The sequence below is a fragment of the Chelonoidis abingdonii genome, chromosome 8, assembly GCF_003597395.2.
Source record: "Chelonoidis abingdonii isolate Lonesome George chromosome 8, CheloAbing_2.0, whole genome shotgun sequence".
Lineage (NCBI taxonomy): Eukaryota > Metazoa > Chordata > Testudines > Testudinidae > Chelonoidis > Chelonoidis abingdonii.
Window position 1 is genome coordinate 90,955,528 of NC_133776.1, and position 15,529 is coordinate 90,971,056.

Below are 15,529 nucleotides of genomic sequence, written 5' to 3' on the forward strand. Positions count from 1 at the left end.
CCTTTGACTATCTTGTCTGTTTAGATTGTATGGTTTCAAGGCAGGAATTGTCTCCTACTTTGTGTATGTACTGCAGCTAGAACAACTGGGGTCATGAGCTTGACTGGGGCTGTCAAGTGCCCCTCTAACACATAAAATAAATTATGATTGTCTAAAGTGAGTGAAAAGAAGACAAATGATAAAGATCATAAATCTAGGTATATGTGTGGTAGGAAGAAGTGCTGCTGTTTTGATCTATTTCTATTCTGTATCCCCTATATTCTTCTGTTTTTTAATATATGTCAAGGACACTCAGTGCTCTAGATGGGGACCCGTTGGTGTGCGGTTTGTGTAAGGAAGGCTGACATCTGAAATAAAAAGATTATATTTTGTGGAAAGTAAAATTTATTTTTTCAAAATCTGATTATCGTAATCTGAGGAATTGGCATGAACACAGATGAAGAAATAGTTTAAGTATAATAAGTTTAAGTACTAATGCTTTCTTTACTCTACCAACAGGTATCACTGTGGATAAGTATGGATTCATTTACTTTGTTGATGGTACCATGATTCGGAAGATTGATGAAAGTGGTGTGATCACAACAGTAATAGGTTCAAATGGTCTTACATCAACACAGCCACTGAGCTGTGACTCCGGAATGGACATCACTCAGGTAGACACCACTGATTTTCACGCATTGTTACCATTCAGCACATTGTGGAAATGGGTAACTATGTAAGGATGCCCAGTTAATCAGTTAACACTGGGTGGCACAATATTTCAGACATGTTTTTAGAGCAGTAGTGATATTTGAGAGTGTATAAAGCTTACATTTAAATCATTAATATAAATCTAACATATCTAATATAAATAGAAAAAGTATGCATGTGACTTTACCAAGTGGCCCACGTATGTATTATGTGTATGTACAGGTGCTTATACTAATAATATATACAAGTCTACACTGATTGATTTTAAAAGTTACACACTACTTTTAGGTGTGTCCTTTAAAAGCAGGTGATATTAGTATCTGTACAGAAGTTTTGAGAACCTTCCTTTAGCCCACCTTTCTGACACTGATGTGCTTGCATCACTTAACAGAGGGGAAAAAAATGATATATTGTTGCTGTCCAGATCTCTGCTGTGGAACACTGTGGATGGTTGCTGGAAGAACTAACAAAATAGCAGCTAAAAGATACAAAATCTACAGCTTTTCAATACATTTTTAAAGCGCTTTTCAACTCTTAATTCAAAGACAATGTAACAGAAATTGAACAAAAAGGCACTTTCTCCATCTGGTTTATATTAAAAACCAGACAGACCTTTATATACAAAACAGCCAGCCTTTCAAAGTTAACGGGTAGCAACTCGAAAAGGCAGATGGTGTAGGCCAGCTTCTGCTTATTCAATGCTGGCTCCAAAATAAACTAAAATTTGTCTGCTTCAAATAAAGGGAGTCAAGGACTCAAAACATTTACATTATGGGATGTGTGAGATTATACCTAGAGCCAAATGGGTTGGTTTCGGTTTTTATTTTTTCCTGTGTATTTTAATATTTTGCCATTGGAAACCACAACTGATATATAGAGAACTCACCTGATCTGAGCTGTGTCTAATTTCAGTCAAGGATTTTAGTGGTAGCAGTTTACCATGAGGGCCTGATGCTGCATTGCTTGAAGTCAAGGGAGATTCAGACACACAAGGAATGCAGGAATAATGTCCTTGTTTGTATATAACAAGCTTCACTGTGAAGCCACAATGGTGATCACGGGCCAGATTCAGCCTTATGGGGGGGGAAACCTGCCTGGAGTGGGAAACTCAGACATCCAAATCAGAGTTCCATTCTTGTCCTGTCAGAGAGACGACTTTGTTCTCATCTCCCCCAGTTCAGGGGTTCATATTGATAAACTAGTGCAGGGGTCGGCAACCTTTCAGAAGTGGTGTGCCAAGTCTTCATTTATTCACTCTAATTTAAGGTTCCACGTGCCGGTAATACATTTTAATTTTTTTTTGAAGGTCTCTCTCTACAAGTCTGTATATTATATAATTAAACTAGTGTTGTATTGTAAAATAAACAAGGTTTTCAAAATGTTTAAGAAGCTTCATTTAAAATTAAATTAAAATGTTCTTATGCCACTGACCCACTCAGCCCGCTGCTGGTCTGTTCACCTAGGCTGGCAGTGGGCTGAGTGGGGCCTGCGGCCGGGACCCCAGCTGGGAAGGGTCTGGCAACCAGAACCCCAGACCGGTAGTGAGCTGAGCGGCTCAGCTCACTGCCGCTCAGGGGTTCCATCCTCCGGCTCCTGCCAGCCGGGATCCCGGCTGCCGGACCCACTCAACCCAGTGCCGGTCTGGGGTCCTGGCCCTTCCCACATACAGTGGGTACCTACCTTCTCTCTGGTTCTGGCCCATTCTCGTCCTCTCTCTGCACTGAGCTGAGAGTTGGAGTGGACCGAGCACAGGGCTGGGGGTGAAGGGTCTAGCCAGGAGCTAGAATGAAGGAGGGGGCTCAGGGTTGGGGCAGGAGGTTTGGGTGTGGGGGCACTTACCTGGGCAGCTCCCAAGTGGTATGAGGTGTGCAGGTGGGAATGTGAGTGAGGGTGAGGCCCCGTTTGGTGCTCAGGGTGGGGTGGGGATGTGGCAGGGTTGCATGGGATGTGGGGTGGTGTGGATGGGGGTGGAAGAGTTCAGAGCAGAGGGCTGGGGGCCATGTGAGGGGGTGCAGTGTCAGGAAGGGGGCTGGGTATGTGTGGGGTGCCAGTCAGGCTGGGCATGGGGGGGTCAAAGAGATCACAAGGGCTGGGTGTCTCAGGGCAGGGGCGGGGGGTGGGGGGTGCAGGGCTCAGGGCCAGAGGGCGCAGTGACGCATTGACACATAAACATTCCCCCAGAACCCCAACACCCGCCGCTCTTGTCCAACTCCCCTCATGGACCCCACCCCGTATCATAGCCTCCTGGGTCCCTTATTCTTGACTGCCCCGCAGGACCCTAAATGTAACCCACCTGTGCCCTGCTGCCCCAACACCTTATCCACACCCAGACAGACCCCCAGATCAAAAGACATAGCACCAAAAACGGATGAGATGATTCCTATACGACGCTCCAGCCTAACTCTGCTCCCCACCCCGACAGGATCCCCAGACTCTGGACCCATTACACACCTCTCCCACCCCCAGTCCCGCCGCCCCAACCCCTCTGCCACCACCCTACTCCTTGGCAGTCCCCCAGAATCCCGACTCATCCAACCCACCCAGTCTTGTCACCTGACCACCCTCCAGAGGACCCCCTTCAGCTCGTCTCCCCAGTGCACCTCCCTGCCCCTGTCCCCTGACTGCCCCTGAGCCATTATCCGGGCCCCACAACAGACCGGTGACTCCCGTGGCCCCATCCAACCCCCTCCAGAGACCCCCCCTCATCCTGCTCCCTGTCCCTTGACTGCCCGCGGCCCGGAGCCGGCCCCCTTACACATGGGCTCCGCTCCTCCGGGCCCCACCACCGCACCGCCGCCAGCCGCCTTCACGCGCCAAGCCCTGCTCCCCCCCGCCCCTCAGAGGCGCTGTGACGCGCGGCAGCAGAGGCTCCGGCTTGAGCGGGAGCGTCTTTTCCCTCCCCGCCGCAGCCCCGGACCCAGAGCGCTGCGCTCGGGCGCGTGCGGGGCCGGTCGCTGCCGCTGGCCACGCTGCGCGGGCGAGAGCGCGGGACCCCGCGGCATTAGCCGCGTTGCAGATTGTAATGACACGCGGAGTCCCAGCAGGCAGCCGCGAGCCATTAAAAATTGGCTCGCGTGCTATCGGTTGTGGACCGCTGGTCTAGTGGATGTTCGGGGATACACGTGGACTTCATGTAATCTCTGATGACCCATGCCTTCCCCACAGCTGCCTATGTCCCTAGTCATGATGCTATTATCTACCATCTCCGTGACTACACAGTAGCAGTCAAGAATGAGACCTTGGGGGAGTTGATAATGCATGGAGCATATTTTAACTACTTCTTGGCTATACGTATAGCTACTGCCTGCAGTGTATGTGTAGCACTAGCTACCAAATCAGATATCTCTAAGCAGGGCCAGCTCTAGCAATTTCGCCGCCCCAAGGAACATCTGCTTCCTGGCTGCCTCGTTTCCTGGCTCTGGATCTGCATGGAGTCCTACTCCATGAAGCTGAGGCAGAGGGAACATCTACAGTATCATGGGTAAGGAAAAGCATACCACTGAGCTAGCTCTTTTACTATTCAATGTCGTTTCCCCCACTGCCATTCTGACAGGTTTAGCTCCTTTTCATTTGTGAAAGCAGCAATGAAAATGAGTTCCGTTGAATAAACCCAGCTGGTTCATTGCTGGAAATGGTTTTCACTGAATGTTTATCGTCACATAGTGATGCAAAAGCTACAACAAACTTGAGTGATCTAGGTGTATCCTTACTGCATACTCGAGGATAATTTTGAGATGCATCCAGAATGCATGCCAATAAATATTCAAGATATTGGTATTAATTGATAGCTTTATAAAGGACACCTATAAGTATTTTTAAAATCTACCCAAAGGATTTAATTCCTTTTTTAAAAATCAAAATGAGGTATTAAATCCATCCTGCATATGTTTTGTAAATGATGTCATCTCACCCTTCATATAGTGAATCTTTCCAGATACAAGCCCTGGAATTTGTATCTGCAATTTATACAAGCATCTCTTGCTTTTTATTATTATCTCATTGATTTTCTCAAGGTAAATAGCAAAATAGTCCCTAAATAAATGCCCCAGATTAAATGTCCTGTGGAATTATTGAACCAAATTCTGCTTTCAGTCATACTGGTGTAAATCAGCATGTCAATTAAATTACTCTTGAATTAAGTTGATGACAATTAATTTATTCTTAAATTACATGCCTGTAAATGAGAAAATAATTTGGTCTTTTTTGGTCAAAATTTGCTCTCTGTTATACCCTTATATCACCGTTGACTGTTATGAGGTGACATAGATATAACAAATCAGAATTTGCCTCATCTCATCGCTGCATTAAATTGTATTGGTTAAGTCTCAAACAGTATTTACATCAGGAATATGTGGTTTATTCACAAATTGTGTGTTTAGAGGAACTTGTGAAATAGGTTAATAAAATCAACTCTAAAAACTTAATTTGCTCTGACAATAAAATGAATGACTTGTTCAAAATCAATATTTTTTTATTTACTGAAATACAAAAGTACTTTGGGAGTAAGCACACAGTATAATTGCCCATTGCAAATACTGCTATACATAAATAGAGCTTTCACTTTAATAGGTGAGTTGATTATGAAAGGGTTTTGTTAAATATTTCAATACCAATTTTGACCAGAAATAGTCTTAGAAATCACTAAATACATGTCACTTACTTCCATCTCAGACTTGACTCAGGCATTGTTGTTCCAGGTTTGTAAGGAAAAGGAGATTGGGTTGAGGTAGCTACATGGTGAAGTGATGAATTTGCTCCACTTTTACCTATACAGAACATAGCTGAACTCTGTTTTGGTCATAACACAAGTCAAATGAATTTAGGGTTTTCAGCCAGATTTTCAAAAAAGTTCATGGCCACATATTCAAGTACTCAGCATCTGCATTTGAAGACAGAGTTTCAAAAGCACTCAATTCCCTTTTAGATACCAGAATAAGGGTTAGATTCTCAAAAGGACTCAGCACCCATCAGTTCTCTTTGAGACACTAGTGGCCAGATGTTCAAGAGCTCAATGTGCTAGGTTATTTTTTAAATCTGGACACTTGTTTTAGTGCATAAATAAGAGCCAAGCTCTTTTGAAAGTCTAGCCCCAAATGTGGGTCCTGAGCATTGTTGAAAATCTTGCTGTAATTATCACTTGCCTAACTGACCAAACTGGCAGGAAAAAATGGCACAATTAATGCCCTCTGCATATGAGAAGCCCATTTCTGAAGCTTCACAATTCTTACTGATTGCAACTGAAATGAATCAGAAGAGCTGTTGGGGAAGTTTAATAGGATCTGAATCTGCTCTCCCTTACACCTGTTTTTCACTGCTATAGTTCAGTGGAGTTTCTTTGGATTTACAGCTGTAAGTGAGAGGTGAATCAGGCCCCACATTATGTTTGATTCCAGCAAATGCTAACAGTATTTAACTCTGTAGTGGGCTAAAATTCATGTGTAAATGAGAAAAAATCTAGAACAATGTTATAAGCCTTCCTTCTTTCTGTCTTCACTGCTATGGAGAAAGCTGAAGAGGGAATGTGGTAGAAATGTCCACTTCCTAATCCACCATGTACTTTCTTCCCATGATAAATATGTGGCCTGATTCTTTACTGCCATGCACTTTGTTTAGTCATTTCCCCTGTGTAAAATGCTATAGGTCAGTATTTGATAGCATTCTATACTCAGTTGGGACTCAGTCCACACAAATACAAATAACTGCAAAGTGCCAGGCAGTGGAGAATCAAGCCCAAGATCTTTTCCTTAGCCTGTAAACTGTGGCCTTGTCCCTTCTCTGTCAGTTCCACTGGTGATGACTCTTTGCCAAAGCAATAGCTGCTGACTGATTGATAGTGTTCGTAACTGTCACCACTGTGTTCTAAAATGAAAGTTCTTATTTGACGATTTTCTGTCTTGACATTTGCACTTTATCAACCTTTCTTCAGCAGTTCTCCACTTGATGGATTCCATATATTCTGTTACTTCATCTAAAATTCAAAGCAACACTGCAAAATATTTTGCTCTTTCACAAAAATGTGACAAGATTTACTTATGATGACAGTGTGTTCATACAGGTCAAGTTAAGGGATACGTGTTAGAATGATGAGAAAGAGGGAAAAGCCCAAGATATGGAGACTTTTTGAGAGCATTCCAAGCACTAGATGCCCCTCTTTTAATTAATTGTAAATTGCCAGAGGAAACTTTACTGTTAATGTGCTGAAGGGAAGAGAAAGAGTGCCACAAAGCGAGAGTAAAGCTGAGTGGACTGATTTAAAACGTGACTTAAGATGTCACGAATACAAACACTGACAAATCTCTTGCAGTCAGAAGGACGGCAGGCAATACCACCAGCAAAGACTGGAGAGGGACAATTTGATGAAATACATGCTTGAAGACCTATTGAATGGAACAGAAAGCTTACAGGATGCTCTGAATTCCCCTGAAGGAAAATGTGAGAACTTGTTTTCCAAAATAAACAAAGCAGATAAATACACGACTTCTGCCGAGATGCACTTAGATGCAATAGAAGATTATGCGGAAGACAGAAAAAAGAGCCAATGAAAATGAGACCGATGCATATACACACAGCTGCCAATATAAAAATTAATTTGATTCTAGAATGAAGCACTTTTGAACAATGTTGAGCATGGAACATAAGAAAAGGTTTGCAGGATCACATTCATTTCTTTGAGCAGAATAATAGATCTATTTGGAGACTGAAGGAAGACGCAATATCTCCTGAGAAGTTTCACTACATTTGTGCTATTGGTGAAGCTTAAAACCTTTTTACTTCAGAAGAAATCCTACTTCTGGGACAATTTTGCCTCTCCTTCACATATTAAAGAAAAGATCAGAGAAGAAACCCAGCCACTAGTAATAACTATGAGGAGGAAGAGTCTGTGTGATAAAAGAGTAAAGTGGTCCAGAGACCAATCCCCTTTTTCACCATGTTTATTTTCAACATTTACTGTGTCTGTCTGTTTAAATTCAACAATAATTCCATTTGGATATTAATGGCTTGGTCATTTTACAAGGGAGAGAAATAAAACAACAGCTCATGACTAGTGCTTTAGGTGGTATGACAATGCAAATAATAATAGCTCTTTAAAAAGTAATTTAGGAAAAATATGTGGTATTCCTGTAAATACAAGAGCTATGGAAGCTTCCTAATCATGTTGATTGAATTTTGCGGTAGGAATTCTATATTCGAATTGTGCTGGAGACTCTTCAGTCTAACAGAGAGAGAACAGCCACTTTGTTTTCATTTGAGCAGATCAGTACAAAAATAGACTTGCCTTTTATTTTTTGTCCCCCCTCTCTGAGGCTTATGATGATCTGTTAGTCTAATCATGTTTAGTGGATGATACCATAAACATTTCAAGTCTCTGAGCACCATTAAGAAGGATTTTGCAGAAAGACAAAGGATTCTGCTGCTCTTATACTTGAAATCAATAAAGAAAACAAAACCCCCACCACAAAGTATCAAAATGATGCCTTATTTCTAGACCTTGAGCTCTCACTGAGGTCCCTTCTTTAAAGAAATGAAGTAAAAAAATGAGTTGTTCTTTGTTGTCCATGGATGATATAAACCTGCTATTTCTCCAGTTAGTTTTTAGGAAAAACAGTAATCAGGACCCACATTTTGAATGCAAAAACAATCAAGGGGGGAGGAGCCTCTTTTAGGAATTGGGAAAAAGAGGGAAGAACCCTTTACTGACCTTCTCTATACATCATAAGGAAGATTATACAGGACGTAACCCTTTTTTATTTTTTTGGTAAGTCCTGTTTCAGTAGTGGGAGCTGAGGGAGCTCAGCACCTCACAGGGTCAAACTCTTAAATAAAAATAATGGCTATGGGGCTTATGCAATCAGACCCCTAAATAATAATAAACTTGTTTTTATGGATGTGATTTTAGAATATCAGACGGAAGGAATGAACATTCCATCGGAGCCAATCAAATTACCTTGTCAATGAATTTGAAATACCATTCACGCAGACATGTCACATGTTGTTTGGGGGCCTCATGAAAGAACAGCAAAAAAAGACCACAGCTTTTCTACCAAAAAGCCCCAAGTGACTGTTTGTATTAGTCAACTGCAAAATAGCAATTTATTCCACATTTCTGCTGTAAATACAGTATCACTGAATAAAATACTCCTAAGTTTTAATCAACTCTTCTAAAAATTGCATTCCTCTTTTTCCATGTTGATTATCTGTGCTATCGCAGAAGTATTTAACTTAGGGAATATTAGCTGCTGCTTCTGCTCTATGCTGAAAAGAAAGATGCTTGGCAGACCTAAATTTATGAAAGACACATGGATTTTTTTTTCTGCTTTACATTTAGAATAAAATAATCCTTAAATCTGTTGTTCCTAGTGGCAATAAGCACTGATAATTGCCAGCATAGATACTGCATATGCTGCTGCTACATGAAAAATGGGGGGACTATTTTTTGCCATTGACTTCTACAAAGGATTTCATAAATCTGCTCTGTTTTTATATGGTAGATGTCATATTTCATCTCTCTCAAATTCTGTCACATATGACATTATCTAGCTAGACAAACTGATAATGCGCAGGCATGTATACATATAATCACAGCTGGATCCAAAGTCTACTGAAGTGAATGGATCCATTGACTTCAATAGGCTTTGGATCACCATCAGATCTGCCAAGTGCTATGAATCCTGTGTGACTCATATCTGGCAGTCTTGCAACCCATTCCCGTAGCCCATTTGGAGTCTCATGCATCCAGCTGGGCTGCAAAGAGAGTCTGTAGTTGCTCCTCTAGGCCACAAGAGGGCTTCTGCTTGTTCTCCTTAGCCTCTCATCTTTCTACTCCTCCTCCTGGGTCTGAGCAGCATAAAGCCATGATCAGCGGCACTTCAGCAGCAGCTCTACCGCGCTGCTTCATTCTTCGGTGGTAATTCAGCAGCCGGTCCTTTCCTCTGAGAGGGACTGAGGGACCCACCATCGAATTGCTGCCGAAGACCCAGACGTGCCACCACTTTCCATTGGCTGCCCCAAGCACCTGCGCTGGTGCCTGGAGCTGGCCCTGACTGGGAGGTACAGTGCGGGATCTTGAGAGAAAGGACCTATGGAGATGGCATTTCACAGGAGGGAGGTTCCCCAGTGCAGCGTCCCCTCCGTGTGTGCAGGCAGAGAGGATGATTGGTTCTTTGTAATTTATCTTCCATCCTGTGTAATTCCTGAACTGCCTAATGAAATATCAGTTAGCTGCTTACCTTACTTTTCATTCCTTAAGCATGAGTAACCTTTGAGTGCATCTCTTGGTTAAAAAGTATTTCAGTATGATGGAATCTAGTTGATGAGTTATTTGTGTCAGAGGCCTTGTATCCACAGTACTGAATTACATGGCCATAGATTTTTGATATTGCTTTGCCAGATTGGTGAAATCCTATACAGGGCACTTATTGATGACTAAGTCAATATTTTTTTGTTCTGTTAAGATGAAATATTGGGCAGAAGTTATAAATAAAGAGTAAGTATGTTTGACTCCTTGAGATACTTGCAAAAACTGTCAAACAACTCACAGACAACTGGATAATTAGACCTGGCCTGACACCATGCTGACCAAACCCAGAAATAATGTCTGTAAGTAATACAACATATAGACATTATATGAAAACAAATTTTCAAATAGTCTTATGAGGACACGACATACAACAAAGTTTGCTTTAAACCTATTTGTCTTCCCATATGCCAGAAAGTGGCTGGGTGAGGACCCTGACTACAGTAGAATTGGTGCGGAGCTGGGGAGTGAGATATTCTGACCCTGTGAAGGACCCCCACACCCTTGTGCATCATAGAGTTAAAGTCACCCCTGTGCAAACACTCAGCAGTAGGCCTGAGCACTGCTCAAGTGCCATTTAAGTTTTATATTGAGGGCTTAAGAATCACTTTAGTGGCCAGTAGGCCTTGTGCTGGCCCTCTGCGCAGGAGAGAATTTCAACCAATACTGCATCTTGTCAAGGAGACTCACTTCATCACAGCTAGCAGGAGTGTTCTGGAGGCAGGGCCAGTGGAGCTGGAAGGACCCATCCTAGCCCCTGTGAACCTCCCTTGCAGACGTCTTTGTTACTGGGGTTATATACAAAGGCAAGGGTTTGGCTCTTCAAAAATATTTGTCGTATGAACCTCTATTCCAAGAAGACCTGAATGGGATCAGAATATTAACAAAGCTTAGGTGACGGAACAGCAATAGGAAGCACCGACCAAGAATTAAAAGGGTGAGATTTGATGGAGGTATAATAAATATATATTGGATTTTTTAAAAAAAGATTAGAAGGCCTGACATACTTGTGCATGCTCTGTCTCGTGAGTAACCTGCCAGTGAGATTGCGGATATTATTAAATCAGACCAATCTGTATATATTTAGTCAAAGATCATCCAGGGATGTAGCTTCTTTCATTTGTTTTAAGTGAATTAAACATCTGAAGATTTCCTGGGAGTTGACTTCACTGTCTGTAGTCCAAACATTTCAAGATGCCTAATGTAGTCTAATTTGGCTTTTGGAAGCACTGCAAAGTTAAGATGAGAGAAGCTACGTGGACTGGTACAACTCTAGGTTCCAAACTGAGAATATGGTAATCTTCAACTTCTGAGCACAGCAATCACCAGAGCTGGCATTTCCCTCTTTGCAGAGCTCCATCACATATTTGGATTGAAATCCTGGCTCCACTGAAGTCAATGGGGAAGTTTTGCCATAGATTTCAGTGGGGCCAGGATTTCACTCTGGGGTGTCAGAGTCACCTCTCACATGGTATAAATCAGGAGTAACTTGACTGAAATCAATGGTGTAAAGCCAGTGTAAGTGCAGAGGATAATTAGGCTTATAATTTTATAATCAGCACAGTGAATTTTTAAATAGTTTCCGTCTGAAGAGTTGCATTTCAAAGCCAATTAAATAAAGGTTAAACCTAGTTGCTTAATTGAAAACATAACAACAGGGTAGGCGATCAATGATATAAGGTCTGATGAAGTGGGTATTCACCCACGAAAACTTACGATCCAATACATCTGTTAGTCTTTAAGGTGCCACAGGACTCATTGTTGCTTTTTAATGAAATAAGGGTGATTTAAAAAAAAATAGTAGCGCAATACTTCTGACTTGCAAATTGCTTTAAGTGCCCTGGGGAATCTGGAGCTCTGTAGATCTTGTCAAAACAATACAGTAATATGAACAAGTTCCAAAGAGCAGGACTTTGTAGCTTGTCAGCAAGAGAGAACTCTACAGAGTATTGATTCCCTTGTTGCCTTCATAGTTCTTGGGTCTCAGGACCAAAGCTTGTAAAAAATGAGGTGAGACCAAAGAGAGTTCAGTTCTGAAAAGATTTCCTTTTTATTAGACATAGGACTAAATTCTGCCCTAGTTTGGCTTTTGGAAGCCTTGCGACCTGGTTGAAGTCAACCAAAAGAGAGCGAGAGTGAGAACAGCCACATAAAGGATGGAGATCACAGAGAGCAGCTGCAACATGGCAAATGAGGGAGCAGACATAAGAACAAAATAATGTGAGAAAGAAGAGAAGCTCCTTCTATATTAAGAATCAAGAGAGAAAGAGATAGTGGAGTTGCAAAAGGTGAGTGTCAAGGAAGAATTTGGCCAATGCCCTACTACAGAATACCAGTAAGAGGTTAAGTTTTTAGGCGTGCATCTTAAATTCGAGACCGAGAGAAATCCAAATAGAACAATAGTGAGCAACATCTTGTACAATATGTTCTATTGACAATAGCCATCCCATTTACAAGCAAATTAGGTAAAACATCTGAAGGACATTTTGCTTTTTCAAACTGGGCCTTCATCTCCTGCTGATAGATTCCATTGGAACAGGTAGGGTATGCAAAATGATATGCCACTTTGGAAAATTAATTTAAGAAGTTTAATAATGTAGGTCACATTGCAGGAAAATCATAAACAGCTGAACATCATTCAGTATCCACTCAATCAAACCCTCAAAGCAGAAAGAGAAACTGAACAGCATGGAGTGAGAAGTGATGAAAGTCATGACACTGTTAGGTTCTCCATCTGTATGTACATTTCACACCCAAACAAATCTTTGAATAGATGCTACTAGATTTCTTTGTAACTCTTCAGTGCAAGATTTATGAATCGATATCACTGGCTTCAAGAGACCAAATCTTCTCAGTTTTTTTCAATTCTGACCATAAACTGTAATAAACACCTAGGAAGGTTTAATAAAAGGTCTCTCTAAAGTTTTGGGTAGCAGGATAGGGCCCAATTCTGTAAACCCTGTATGACTCGTGAGCAATCCCTCTGGTTTGCAACAGCATGTTTCAGCTTAGCAGCCAGAAGGAAGATGCGGCTCTTGCCATTTGCTTAAGCAAGATAAGGAAAACTCTCTAGGTTTCCTGGTAAGGAAAGAAAGAAAAGTGGAAGGTGAGAAGAGAGAAAAATGGGGAGACAGATTTGAGAAATGGGAGGAAAGAGAAAGAGGAGGCAAAGCGGGGAAGAGAAACAGGAGGAACTGAAAAAATAGGGAAAGAAGAAAAATGGGAATGGGGAACATGCTGGAAAAAATGCTAGAATTATTGTTCCAGTGCTCTGAAGTGTGTTTAGGTCACAGTCTTGCAAAGACTTAATGTACATGCTTAACTACACGTCTTGGGAGTAGACCCTTTGTAGTCAGTAACTTTACTCAAAATGTGTAAAGTTTTGCATATGGCTAAGTCTTTGCAGAATCAGGGTCTTACTTTGTCGATTCTGTTTAATAATAATAAGGATGAATGTTAACTACTCTTGTAATCAGCTGAAGTTTTTAAGTTTTCATTACTCTATCCTAGACCTTGGGGTCAAGATTTACCAAGTCAAGGGGAGCTGCTAGCTGCTTAGCTATTTAGAAAATCATGCCACTTATTTAAGTGTGTAACTATGGGCTTAGGAACTGAACTTTAGGTTGCTATTTTTGAAAGCCTTGGCCCCGGAGTTTGTATGAGGAAACTGGGCATGTCTTTATCTTATCTTGAGCCCTATGCTTTCTGATTATAGGCTGGATATTGGCACATTTGGCAAATTGACTGTCACAGACTGGTCTGTGTCACAGCAGCGCCATATCTGCTCCAGGCTTGCTTTTATAACTGATCCTTTTAATGTCTGCCCAAACATATACCACAGCAGTAACAAACACCCTGGCTGATACCAACTTAAAACAAGGGGGCTCCTCAATAACTGGGTTGTGATTCCAACATTTTCCAGTGTGTTTTCTTAAAAGCCCCTAATAATGTGAATATTAATCATCTTTGAGAGTTTCTACATGGAATACAGTCTCTTGTTTGTGCTGAATAATACAACCAGCCTAGTTATTATTGATTGTTTAGAGAGTAAGCAGCAGTACTTGTTTGCTTTCAATATTGGATGACAGCTATTTAAACAACATTGATTTTGTATAGTGTGACAGACCCAGGCCAGTGGGGTACAGGAGTCTGGTAAAGGGCAAATGTACTGGTCACTGGATGAGTAGTTTTCTGTTCCCGGAGTGACCAGAGCAGGGACTGCACTAGAGTAATCAGGAACCTGCTAGAACCAATTAAGGCAGACAGGCTGATTAGAACACCTGCAGCCAATCAAGGCAGGGTAATCAGGGCACCTGGGTTTAAAAAAGAGCTCACTCCAGTCAGGTGGGGAAAGGGAAGGGGGAGGGAGAGGAAGAGGGAGGAGGAGAGGAGAGGAGAGGAAGTGCGTGTGAGGAGCTGGGNAGCCCAGGGAGTTGTAGCTGTCATGCAGCTGTTACAGGAGGCACTATAGACAGCTGCAATCCACAGGGCCCTGGGCTGGAACCCAGAGTAGAGAGCGGGCCTGGGTTCCCCCCAAACCTCCCCACTCCTGATCAGACACAGGAGAAGGTGACCAAGACTGTGAGGAAGATCACTGAGGTGAGCAAATCTGCCAATAAGCGCAGGACCCACCAAGGTAGAGGAGGAACTTTGTCACAATAGTTAAAATATTTATTATGTAAATATGTACGGAAAATTAGATTCCAGAATATCTACAAGATTTAGTGGATAAAATGAACACTGAGGCTTTTTTATATGGAGGCTTGAATCTTGTCAATCTAATCTCAGTAATCTTGTAGGAACTATGTTTTCCTTGATTTTTCATGATCATATTTTTACATCTGGGCACATCTTCTGGACAACAGCACCTGACCCAAGTTTAGTGGGGTTGAGTATTAGGAATCACCTTGTGTCAGCTGGTCTTTTTTATAATCTTTTGGAAAAGTGCTATAGAATTTAATAGAAAAATGCCAACTTTTCTGTAAGTTCTCTTGAACCATTCTGTGCATATTATTAGAGGATTCTGCACCTGCTCTAGAATGCTATAGGATGATTTTTTAAAAAAACTGTAAAAAGGAATGTATTTGCTATTAAATTCTGCAGGGTTATAGAATATTTTCCATAGAGCTATTTCTGCAGGAAATCTATTGGCTTCATCCCTATTAAATTATATAGGAATTTTCCATATGGGCATCCTGCCATAACCAAGAAATGTAAAACACCTAATTCTTTCCTCCTCCTCACTTTCTCCTTGCATGGGTGGAGTTTTTGTTTGCTTGGGCTTGCTTGTTTCATGATACAGTTCTTGTCACGGTAATGAACCTTGCTTTTTGTTTTGAAAGCAGTGCTGCTATTCATTTGAGTCCCTTAGGGGCAGGGGGTGAGTTCTGTAGCCTTGATCTAGATGCTCAGAAAATTCTGTCTCTGGCACTTCCAAATCTCACTCTCATGATCAACAGACCCAGTCCAGATTTTGCTTTGAAAGCTCTGTTTGGTGATGGGGTCAGTGCAGAATCAGACTGGAGAATGTAGCTCTTGTGAGGT

At 41.9% G+C, this 15,529-nt stretch overlaps 1 protein-coding gene across 9 annotated transcripts in view; it reads left to right on the top strand.

The window, feature by feature from the left end:
* The window catches only part of TENM1 (teneurin transmembrane protein 1), a 1,495,391-nt gene that overhangs the window by 1,429,684 nt on the left and 50,178 nt on the right, over positions 1-15,529 (top strand). For all 9 annotated transcript variants that reach the window (XM_075068828.1, XM_075068831.1, XM_075068830.1 and 6 more), the window contains one exon: positions 499-653. In XM_075068828.1, the coding sequence (XP_074924929.1) occupies positions 499-653 (155 nt within the window). The remainder of the gene's footprint in view (positions 1-498; positions 654-15,529) is intronic.